The 12,981-nt window shown below is 36.5% G+C and overlaps 1 protein-coding gene across 2 annotated transcripts in view; it reads right to left on the bottom strand.

The window, feature by feature from the left end:
- The window catches only part of RAB3GAP1 (RAB3 GTPase activating protein catalytic subunit 1), a 110,632-nt gene that overhangs the window by 54,924 nt on the left and 42,727 nt on the right, over nt 1–12,981 (bottom strand). For both annotated transcript variants that reach the window (XM_057551843.1, XM_057551844.1), the window contains exons 6-7: nt 2,184–2,303; nt 1,115–1,280 (exon numbers count right to left, since the gene is read on the bottom strand). In XM_057551843.1, the coding sequence (XP_057407826.1) occupies nt 1,115–1,280; nt 2,184–2,303 (286 nt within the window). The remainder of the gene's footprint in view (nt 1–1,114; nt 1,281–2,183; nt 2,304–12,981) is intronic.

The raw sequence follows: 12,981 nt of genomic DNA, 5'->3' as shown, positions 1-12,981 counted from the left end.
GCGGTCCCCGCACCGCAATGAAGAGTGGCCCCCGCTTGCCGCAACTGGAGAAAGCCCTCGCACGAACCGAAGACCCAACACAGCCAAAAATAAATAAATAAATAAATAAAGTAGGGAAAAAAAAAAAATTATAAAAAAAAAAAAAATTGCCCCAACTGTCCCATTTGTGTCCTCTATGGCTATTTTGTTTTGATCAAGGATCATGCATGTTATGTCACTTTAGTCTCCTTTAGGCTAAACAGCTCCCAGCCTTTGTTTTGCCTATCATGATACTGACATTTTTAAAGAGTCTGGGCTTTTACTTTGTAAAATATGGCTCATTTTGGAAATATGTGATTGTTTCCTCATGTTTTGATTTATGTTAAACATTTTTAGCAGGAATGCAACACAGATGATATGTCCTATTCAATGTACCATACCAGGAGATCAGTTTGTTAATCAAGTTTGATCACTTTTAGTGAAATGGGTGCCAACTTAATCACTTAAGGGACTATTTCTCTAAGTGGAGAATCCCTTCCACCACTTACTTACCTGGCTTTGCTCTCTTTTCTAGAGGTATTCACGAATAGCTCCTCAATCTAGACCCTAATTCTTCCCTCAGAGTAGCACAGGCAAATCCTCCATATCTCTGTGATAGTGTTTTTAAAGAACACCAAAGATATACTGAGCACATCCAATTCAGCCCTGCTGCTCTCAGTCATAGAATATAAGCCTGATTAATCTTAAACATCAAATTAAATAGACCCTTGGGGGAAAAAAAGCAATTCAGAACCCAAAGAGTTCACATCTCAGTTACTCAGCCAGAGCCCTGAACAAGCAACTATGCTGAAGCCCACTCATGTGGTGAGGTTGGCAACATTACTATCAGAGGAAAAGGAGTATAAAGAGTTAAGGGAGGAGATAAATGTTAACAAACTGAACAAACAAAATCAGTTAGAGCAACAGTACACTAAAAATCTAACTGGACACTTTGTTTAAACATACACAGTAATTTACATGGTCAATTACATCTTTCTTCTAAGTAATTACATTTCAACATTAGAAATATTTCTATGTAATCAATAAATTACCAATTACTGCTTTTATAAGACTGAAAATATCAATGCCAACTCACAATCTTTGATTTGAAGATATCCAGCAGACCTGATAAATGAGTGTACTGATTTGGCACTTTTCGAAGATGAACCATTTCAAAATCAGTTCGGACACCAGGACCCTGACATTCTCCCACATACATTCTTCGCCATTTGTGATGAATTTGCACGAAGAGTGGCACCTGGCTATAGGGCATAATTAAAAAGGAATAGACTGTAAGTTCACTAAATACTGAATAACTCCTAAATCTCAAGTTTTTCCACTATTACGTTATTTTCATCTCAACTATTTAAAAGCACTAAACAAGGAATACTCCCCAGACTCACATTTAAAACAAAGACACTCTTAGTTCCTTTTCTCCTTACACTAATAAACTGAAGAAATTATCATTTAGTGGCACTTTGTGGTCAGAAAACTATTTTAAAATGGCTGAAAGTCATAAAAAAGCAGAATAAAAATTTTCTTGAATAAAAGTGATCCTATCATATGAGGCTTTCCAAGGTCATAATAAAACTTGATTCACAGGCATTAAGCAATACAAATTAAACCCACACTAGTGGTGAATTATTTTTTACTTTATCATTTGAGGACATAGTTATCCTCCTTATTCAAAGATTGCCATAACCGCAAATTAGCCTACTCACTAAAATCTATTTGTAATCTCAAAATCAATACTCGTAGCACTTTCAAAGCATTTGAAGACGTGTGCAGAGAAACAAAAAATTTGAGTTACCTGAATGCATGTTCCTAGCTGAGGCTGAACAAGGGGATGCTCTGTCATCAAGTTTTAAAATTAGATTTGGCACCAAAATTTAAATAAACTAAACATTTGGAAGCAAAATACAAAAATAGTACAATTTATTCTCCATTTTAAATAGTCATGTAATATTTCAGTAAGTTTCCCTTTAGAAATGCTTTCCCTAAAGGTTTTGTTGAGTTTGTCCTTACATACCTTATTCCAATATAATAATGTACAAGTACTAATCTTAATCATAATCAAAAACCTAACAGTAATCATTTTCCCTCATAAGTTATAATTTAGAATAGTTCTTAAACTCATGTCAAGGTTTTTCGAAATGTCCACCTACCAGCCAGTGTTTCCCAAAGCAACAGACACAGAACTCAGAAGAAGATTGCACTTAGATTCACTGAGAACAGCATCATTATTTGCAGCAGGGGCGATCACCACAAACTCTCGGAGTCCATACCTTAAAAAAAAAAAAAGAATCACTGCCATTAAACAAGGGAAAATGTCAGAATACTAAAATTTATTATTTGAGAAACATGAAAAAATTTCCCTGAAGGAAACTTAGGCTTGAACTACAGGTCCTTCTTTCTTTCTCAAATGGCAATTGAATCTATAACAACCTGGATTTCCTTCATTTGGTGAAAAATTTCCATCATTCATCTACTATTTTCTCTCTATTCTTTACAAATTAGGAGCAGTTTACTGAAATCACAAAGAAAAAACATTAAATAACAGGTTTGTCTTAAAAGTTAGCTTTCAAAAATAAAAGATGAAAGCCAGCACTGACATCTTGCATTAATTAACTGATAACATTAAGTCCACTAATGTGGAAAGATAAAATTTTAATAGATTCCCTAAATGTCAGGAAAAGAATTATCAGCCATGATGTACATGTACTGAGAACATGGTTTACTCTAGTATCCTAATTAAGGAATTTTTATGTTCTTTTACTCAATAACATATTAGATAGGAATCACAAAATTATCAGAAAATGGCTTACTCTTGCTACGGTATCCTACAGTAATGAAAACTTCTCATTTAGTTGACAAGTCCTTTAAAAACCACAAATTTGTAGCCAAAATTTACAAAAATGTTAAGGTCAAACTGGTGATCTTGCCTCCTGAAAATTCCTACCCTATTCACTCCCCAACGTATTTTTATTTAATAATATATTTTTTAAATTATTTATTTATTTATTTGTGGCTGTGTTGGGTCTTCGTTTCTGTGCGAGGGCTTTCTCTAGTTGCGGCAAGTGGGGGCCGCTCTTCATCGCGGTGCGTGGGCCTCTTATTATCGCGGCCTCTCTTGTTGCAGAGCACAGGCTCCAGACGCGCAGGCTCAGCAATTGTGGCTCACGGGCCTATTTGCTCCGCGGCATGTGGGATCTTCCCAGACCAGGGCTCGAACCCATGTCCCCTGCATTGGCAGGCAGATTCTCAACCACTGCGCCACCAGGGAAGCCCCAATAATATTTTTAAAATAAATTTATAAAAGGCATTACTCATTTGCCTAATTTATTTTAACTCTATGTAAACAGTTATGAATGCTTATTTTTACGAACATTCTCAAGAAAACCCCCAAAACAGCAATAAAAAAAAAGATTTAAAACATTTTAAAGTCCAACCCATAATCTGTTTACTGTTTAGATGACAAAAATTTATTTCATCTTCTCACCTCACCTCCACCCTCCTACCCCTGAAATCAAAATTAGCTATGTAGAAGCAGCATCAAATACTGGAAAGAACCCAGAGCTGTGACTTTTATGCTCTAAAGGTCTTTAAATACAGTTTTCTTCTTTCTTTTCTTAATGTCCTTGGAAGAAAGGAAACAAAACAATATTTTGCCTTGGTATCCCCAGGCACTAGAGTGAAACCACTGCCAACAGTTTCTTGGTCATTCTTCCAGAACTATTCCATCCATCCATTTACTCATCCTATCCTCAAAAAAGATTACATTATATATACTTTTTGTACCTTCTTTTCAAAGGTTCATCTCCCCTACTGATCAGTACTTTGTTTCCATTACCTGGAATGTTTCCCCTACACTCAATTGCCATCACAGAATAGCAATGGATTCTTTTTTTGAAGATTTATCTCAAATACCACCCCATTACCCCTGTTAAATATGCTCTCTTCTTTGATTTCGAATGTATTTTTTCTACTATCATTATCTTTAAGAGATCAATATATACAAGTGGTTGACAGGTACATGAAAAGATGCTCAACATCACTAATCATCAGGGAAATGTAAATCAAAACCACAATGACAAATCACCTTACACCTTTTAGAGCAGCTATCATCAAAAAGAAAAGAAAAACAAGCGCTTTCCTGGTGGCGCAGTGGTTAAGAATCCGCCTGCCAATGCAGGGGACATGGGTTCGAGCGCTGGTCCGGGAAGATCCCACATGCCGCGGAGCAACTAAGCCCGTGCGCCACAACTACTCAGCCTGCGCTCTAGGGCCCACGAGCCATGATTACTGAGCCCGCGTGCCACAACTATTGAAGCCCGCACGCCTAGAGCCCATGCTCTGCTACAAGAGAAACCACTGCAATGAGAAGCCTGCGCACCACAACGAAGAGTAGCCCTCACTCGCCGCAACTAGAGAAAGCCCGCAAGGAGCAACGAAGACCCAGTGCAGCCAAAAATAAATAAATAAAATTTAAAAAAAAGAAAAACAAGTACTGGCAAGGATATAGAAAAAAAGGAACCCTGGTGGGAATGTAAATTGGTGCAGCCAGCAGGAAAAACAGTATGGAGGTGCCTCCAAAAAGTTTTTAAATAGAGCTACCATATGATCTAGCAATTCTATTTCTGGGTGTTTATCCAAAGAAAACAAAAACTAATTCAAAAAGATATATGCACCCCCATGTTCAATGCAGCATTATTTACAATAGCCAAGATAACGGAAACAACTTAAGTATCCATTGATGGATGAATGGACAAAGAAAACGTGGTATACATATACAATGGAATATTATTCTGTCATAGAAAAGGATGAAATCTTACCATTTGCAACAACATGGATGGACTTGAGGACATTATGCTAATTGAAACAAGTCAGACAGAGAAAGACAAAGTAACATATGATCTCACTTACATATGGAATCAAAAAAAAAAAAACCAGAAAACAAACAAAAAAACCCAAAAAAACATCTAGGTCATAGATACAGACAACAGATTGGTGGCTACCAGAGGTGGCGTGTGGGAGGTGTTCGAAATGGGTGAAAGGATCAAAAGGTACAAATTTCCAGTTATAAAGTAAGTCATGGTGATGTAATGTACAGCATGGTGACTATAGTTAATAATACTGTACTGCATATTTGCAAGTTGCTAAGAGAATAAATCTTAAAAGTTCTCATCACAAGAAAAAAAATTTGTAACTGCGTATGCTAACAGGTAATAACAGGACTTACTATGGTGATCATTTCACAATATATACAAATATCAAATCATTATGTTGTACACCTGAAACTAATATAACATTATATATCAATTATACCTTACCAAAAAAAAAAGGTTGTTCTTATGCACACTGGCTTTGTCAAGAAACCTGATTACACTTGCTAAGCCTCCTAGTGGCAATAACGAGGAATTAATTTTTTAAAAAAGATCAGTATAAATCATTGATTTACTTTCCCTACTAGAACTACTTGAGCCTGAGACCATGCCTTCATCAAGTAAACAAACATTAGGTGGGAGCTTTAAAAAATGAGCAAAATCAACAACAACAAAACATTAAAAAATAGACAAAGGATTTCAATAGACATTATTCTGAAGAAGATATACAAATTGCAAATAAGCACATGAAAAGATGTAGCCGACATTACTAATTATTAGGGAAATGTAAATCAAAACCACAAGATACTACTTCACATCTATTAGAATGGTTAATATTAAAAAAGCAAAACAAAACAGAAAACAAGTATTGACACGGATATGGAAAAATCAGAATGCTTGAGCATGACTGGCGGAAACGCTAAATGGTACAGCTGCTATGGAAAAGAACACAGTGGTTCTTCAAAAATTTAAAACACAGGATGACCAGCAATTCCACATCTGGGCCAATACCCAAAAGAATTAAAAGCATGGACTCAAAACAGATATTTGAACACCCATGTTCACAGCAGCATTACCCACAATAGTCAAAAGGTGGAAACAAACCAACTGTCAATTAACAGATGAATGGATAAACAAAATGTGGGACACACATACAATGAAATATTATTCAGCCTTAAAAAGGAAAGACATTCTACATACTACATACTACAACACAGATGAAATTTGAAGACATTATGTTAAGTGAAATAAGCCAGTCACAAAAGGATAAATATTTTATGATTCTACTTATATGAGGTACATAGAGTGGTCAAACTCATAGAGGCAGAAAGTAGAATGGTACTTAGCAGGGGCTATGGCAGGAAGGAATGGGGAGTTATTGTTTAATGAATACAGAGTTTCAATATGGGAAAATGAAAAAGTTCCGAAGATGGACAGTGGTGACGGCTGCACACAAATTTGAAAGTACTTAACACCACTGAACGGTACACTTAAAAATGGTTAAAGGGGCTTCCCTGGTGGCGCAGTAGTTGAGAATCTGCCTGCCAATGCAGGGGACACGGGTTCAAGCCCTTGTCTGGGAAGATTCCACATGCCACGGAGCAACTAGGCCCGTGAGCCACAACTACTGAGCCTGCACGTCTGGAGCCTGTGCCCCGCAATAAGAGAGGCCGCAACAGTGAAAGGCCCGTGCACCGCGATGAAAAGTGGCCCCCACTTACCACAACTAGAGAAAGCCCTCGCACAGAAACGAAGACCCAACACAGCCAAAAAAATCAAAGTAAATAAATAAATAAATGTCAGGAGCTCTTTAAAAAATAAATAAAAATAAATAAATAAATATAACAACAACAAAAAAAAGTAGGCTTTGAAAAAACAAATGGTTAAAATGGTAAATTTTGTTGTGTGTCACCACAATAAAAAATTAAGCATAATAAATAAGCGAAACTAATATATATTTCCAATAATAAGAAATATAAATGGCTAATAATTCTGTTAAAAGATTTTCAACCTTAACAGTGACTAGGTAAATGAAACAAGATATCACAACCTATTAAATCTGCAAAAAATATAAAACACTGATAAGATCCAGTGTTGGCAAGAGTTTGGGATATGCCACAGGTGGTGGTATAAACTCTTAAAACATTTCCAGAGGGCAAAAAGGCAAAATATATCAATATTTAAAATTCACAAAATTTGAACTAATTATATCTCTCTATATCTGTGCTACAAAAACATTCATACAAATGCACAAAGATATATGTACTATGAACTTCATTATAATAGTTTAATTGTGAAAAACTAGAAACAACTTTAAGCTTCTTCAACAGAGAAATGGGTAAATAATTACAGTACCTCCCTATACTAGGAAAAATTTAATAGTCATTAAAAAAAATAAGGTAAATCTGAACTTAATGATATAAAGGCTATATGAAATGCTGAGAAAAAAGAAATATATATCACAATAATACGTATAGTAAAATCCATATAAAAAAATCCCCCAATGCGCAAAAATACATACACATATAACTCACATATTCATAAAAAGTATATGATGGACATAACCCACATTTCCCATGGTTTTGTTCTTGGTTATCCAAAATTAAGAAAGCATGAGATGTTTTAGCCCACATTTTTGCATATGTGGAAAAGGGAAGGATGTGGAGGAGAGAGTGGGAAAAGTGAAAGGGGAATGTGATGTAAGATAATGAGTTTCATTAATAAATCTTTATATATCCTACAACTTCTAGTTTAGCAATTTAAATTTATTTGAAGCTCAAATGCATCAACATAAAAAATAAAAATCCCACTATGGCAATACTTAATAATAGAGTTGTTTTATCTAACAAATTGCATATGTATACTAAATACTAAGTTTAAATATAAATGAGCCTTAGCATCACATCCTCCAATTGAGAAAGGTAGGACAATCTACCACTCACTTTTCTCTTTTGTTTTAAGATGTCTTTTTCTTTCTTGCTTGCTACAATTTTAAAATCCTTACATGTATTACTTTAGAAAGAAATATATTCAGAGCCTCTTCAAACAGTATAAAGAATATATGCATAAAATAATGGATCACCAAAAATGGTGGTGATAAACAATGAAAAAACCATTTCTTAGACTTATTTAAATCCCTAGCATCTACAAAAATAACTGAGAAAATGGAAGTGTTCAATAAACAACTGCTTTTTTTTCAATGTTTTCCCCCAATGATCCTTCGATATTGCATTCTGTATCTTTAATTTATAATCTACTATAACCAAGCAGGACCCTATGGGCCCTTCCTGGAACAGGACTCCCACCCATGTCCTCTGCCTACCTTCTGTCTGTAGAAAAACTTTAGTCAAAGAATAAATTTAATCAGAGAAGTGAGAAAATGAAGAAAGGAAAACAGTCAAGCAAGACAAAATAATAATAGTTTAGCCATCAACAAAGTCAAGGACCTTTAATTCCTCAAGGGAGGAGGAATTAAATATTCTGAGCCATATTCTTTGAGCTGTTTTGCAGATACTGAAACACCCACCAGGTGGGAGAAGTTAACTGTCTGCGGCCCACAAGCATGTAGGGCCCAGACCAGTTGGAAGCAGAAGGTTGATGATGCTGACTCCCAATTACCTCACTACCAACCAATCAGAAGAATGCCCACGAGCTGATCACATGCCCCACAAACCACCCCCTCCCTCACCCTGTCTTTATAAACCTTTCCTTGAAAGCCTTCGGGTCTTTTAAGCACTGGCTGCCCTGGACTCCTTGCTTGGCTCCCTGCAATAAATGCTGCACTTTCCTTCACCACAACCCAGTGCCAGTAGACTGGCTTGCCTGCACACAGGCAAACGGACCCAAGTCTGGTTCAGTAACACTGCTAGGTTAATTTTGGTAAAATCTAGCAATTTTATACAATATAGCTCCATTTCTTCCCCTCTTTCTTTGTGCAATATTGTCATATATATTATGGATACACGTTACAAACCCAACAATACAGTGCTATAATTATTGCTTAAGCAAACTTATGTTTTAAAAAAATAAGAGAATATATCTTTTGTATTTATTAGGGAATTTCCAATGCTCTTCATTTCTTCCTGTGGATCCGAGTTACTGTTTTCTTTAATACTGCCAGTAAGGCAGGTCAGCCTACAATGAATTCTCTCAGGCTTTGTTTATATGACAATGTTGTTATTTCACCTTTATTTTTGAAAATAGTTTTGGCGGCTATAGAATTCCTGGTTGATAGTTTTCTTCTGTTTCAGCACTCTGAATATGTCACTGTACTGCCCTCTGACTCCCACTGCTTTTAATGAGAAGCCAGCGAGCAGTATTGTCCTCTTGTACATGATGAGTCATTTTTCCCTTGCTGTTTTAGATTCTCTTTGTCTTTGGGTTTCAGCAAGTTGACTAGAATGTATCTAGGTGTGGTTCTCTTCTGTGTTTATCCTACTTGGAGTTCATTGAGATTCCAGGGTCCCTAAGGAATTTTTTTTTTCTCCATCAAACCTGGGAAGTTTTCAGCCATTATTTCTGAAATAATATTTTCTGCCCTAATCTTTCTCTTCATCTGGGATTCCCATTACAGTATGCTTTGGAACAATGATACTGACCCATGCATCTCTAAAGTTCTGTTCATTTTTCTCTAATTTTTTCTTTTATTCTTTGGATTGGATAATTTCTATTAATCTTTCAAATCCACCAACTCTTTATTCTGCTATCTCAGATCTGCTTTTGAGCATATCTGGTCAAAGTTTACTTCAGCTATCCTTTTCAACTCTAGGAATTTCCATTTGGTTCTCTATTATAATTTCTATTTACTGAGGTTTCCTATTTGACTCATTGTTAGTCTATTTTTAATTCTTTCGATACAGTTCCTTTAATTCTTTGAACACACTTATAACTGCTTTGAAGTTATTGCTGAATCCAACCTCTGGACCCAATAAGAGTCCATTTCTACTGACTGTTTTTTTCCACTTACACATGTCACACTTCCCTGTGTGACCTTGCAAATCTATTAATTTGTGGTTGAAAATTACATTTAGGTAACATACTGTAGTAAAATCAGGTCCCTTTTAACTTTCTGCTGGTTGTTAGTTTCTTTTTTGTTTGTTTGTATTTAGTAAATTGCAGACTACAACTGTGCAATCTGTATTCCCCAAAGTGTTCTGTTACTTATGTCTCTATTCAGTAATTTTATTCTTATTTTTCAGCCTGGCTCCCTAGGGGCTACTCCTTGTCTGTATAGCTTAGTGGTAAATCAGTAATTGGGGCACAGATTGTGCTCAAATGGCTGAACCCATAAGGCTTCCCTTCTGCTGACTGATCTGGGTGTCGGGGTTGGGGAATGCATACAAAGTTGCAACCAGTTCTCAAGTTAGGGCTCTCTTGGGTCTCCCATGCACACATGTAGTTTCCCTATCATACAGGGATGTGTACAGAGTGTATCCAGCTCTAGTATGGCTTTCATACAGGATCTCCCTGTTAAATTTCTGAATAATCCACCACTGGCTTTGGACTAGGTGTGGAACCTTGACTTAGCTAGCAAAGGTACAGGGTTTCCCCATCCATTCTCAATTGAGTCTGCTACTTTTAGTAGGCAAAGCCACCGGCTTTTGCCCTCCACCCAGAATCAAACCTGCCCATCTGGCAATAGAGCTGATGGTTTTCACCGCCAACCTAGACTGGAAAGCTACAGTTCTCATCAACACAGACTGGGGAGAAGAGGGGGAGGTGACAGAAACAGCAATGGGCAAAAGGACCAGAGGTTCCCTCTATTCTTACCTAAGCTCTAGCAGTTGTTCAAGAATAAATGCTCCTAAATTTATTTGCCTCTAGTGCCTTGAAATGGTTGTTTTGATTATTTTTTTTTCCAGTTTCATACTTTTTTTTTTCACACTTTTTTTTCCAGAGAGGAATTGAAAATTCTTCATGTCACAGTTACCGGAAGTCCTCTAAACGTTTGCTTTTGAAAGAATACGAACACTTTACAGGTCCTTAGGGCTAAATACCATTCTTTCAAAACTATCAGGTTCTTTTACACGTATCTCTTTCTAGGACTAGAAAAAAAATACATTAAAATCACAAATATGAATCTTTTTTTAAAAAGCTATCATAATTATTCAACTACACAGCTGCCAAGATTTCTTATGGACTGTTGCTGTTTCTTTGTGGTGACCAATAAAGTGTGATTGAAGGTGAAAGCCCAAAGACCAGGCTAGACAAAGGCAAAATCAGAGACAAAATCTGTCCTCAGTTAAACCCAGCTGTACTTTCAGTGTATTTTTCTAATCTCAGTAAAGTCTCCCCAGGCATATAACATTTATGCTCTCACTTTTTGTATTATTTTCATATTGCTGCTGTAACAAATTACCACCAACTTGGCAGCTTAAAACAACACAAATTTATTATCTTTCAGTTCTATAAGTTAGAAGTCTGACGCAAGTCTCACCAGGCTAAATCAAGGTGTCAGCAAGGCTATGTTCCTTCTGGAGACTCTAAGGGAGAATCCATTCCTTGCCTTTCCCAGTTTCTAGGGGCTACCCTCATTCCTTGGCTCATGACCTTCTTCCATCTTCAAATCCAGGAACAGCAGGCCAAGTTATTCTCACATCACAACACTCTGACACTGACTATCTTCTGCCTCTTATCTACTTTTAAGAACTCTTGTGATTATACTCGGCCCACCCAGATAACCCAGGAAAAATCTCCCTATCTTAAAGTCAGCTGATTAGCAACCCTAATTCCATCTGCTCTCTTGATTCCTTCTTGCCACATAACCTATACTCACATGTTCTAGGATGTGGACATCTTTAGGAGGTACAGAGGTTCATTATCCTGGCCACCACACCCTCTGCTCAAAAAATATCTCATAAATTTACCTTTGGACATAAATGTCTGCTAAGGCTAATGTCTGTGTCATTTCTAGGGCTAATTTTTTTAAAATAAATAACAAATAATGAAGGGAATAAATCTCTAATGATGATTTCAGGATCAGCCATTAGAAGGTATTTAAAGGATAGGTATATAAGGAGGCAGACAGAATCAGCCAACAGATCACATCATTAAGATCAGTTACCCTGCCTAGACTATAAAACTTAATCATGAAACTGTAAACAAGCCCCTGTGTCCCTGTTTTTTGAAGTAAGAGGCTTTTGCTTTAGTCTCCCAGACCTCCCCTGAATCTCAAAAGGCTGGCTCAAGAGTTAATTATTAGGAAATGTAAGCATGTAGAAACAAAGCAAAGATGCTGGGCCAGAAAAATGGTAACAATTTAGACTATAAATCAGCCACATAGCAGAGTCACTGAACTCCCAGTTCCCTGAAAGATATAAAGGTCTGACACACATTCCTAAGTTGTTTTTACAGAAACCAGACCCCCACCAGATGAAAACTGCCAACCCCAAGCACAAAGACCCCAAACTGGTTGGAGCCAGAAGAATGATGATGTGCGAAACTTCACCTTGATGCCAACCAGTCCAAGAACTGAGCACAAGCTGATCATGGACCATGCAGTGCCTTTGAAAACCCTTCCCTGAAAGCCATCGTGGAGTTGGGTCTTTTGAGCATGAGCTGCCCATTCTCCTTGCTTGGTACATTGCAATAAACGCTGCACTTTACTTCACCACAATACGGTTTTAGTAAATTGGCTGTGCTGTGCAGACCCAAGAACAGGCTCAGTAGCAATCATGTCCACATATCTTTTTGAGACCAGTTTTATAAAATACCCTTTAAAAAGTTAAACAGGCTTAAAGCTAATCTGGCAGGTGCTTGATATAAAAACTGAAACTAGGAGATATCAAAATAGGTGTAGATTGATAAACTTAAACCATCAAAATTTGGCATTTGACATAAATGTTCTATTTTCTAAAGATTAATAGAATCTTTAATAGATTAATAGAATTTTGATTAAGCATATGCTAAGTTTTTCTCATTCTGACAGGGTCAATCTTTACTAACTGTATTATGTATGGTATAAATATTTTGCATAATACCTCAAATTTTCAGTGTCTGCTTCATTAACTTTAGTTCAATTTAAAAAATGAAATATCTATAGGTGAAAACTTCTGTGTATCTTATTCTTCAGTTGCTAAGA

This window comes from Balaenoptera acutorostrata, chromosome 8, assembly GCF_949987535.1.
Source record: "Balaenoptera acutorostrata chromosome 8, mBalAcu1.1, whole genome shotgun sequence".
NCBI classification, from domain to species: Eukaryota; Metazoa; Chordata; class Mammalia; order Artiodactyla; family Balaenopteridae; genus Balaenoptera; species Balaenoptera acutorostrata.
The sequence above is the reverse complement of the archived record's forward strand: the minus strand, read 5'-3'. Positions and strand labels throughout refer to the sequence as shown.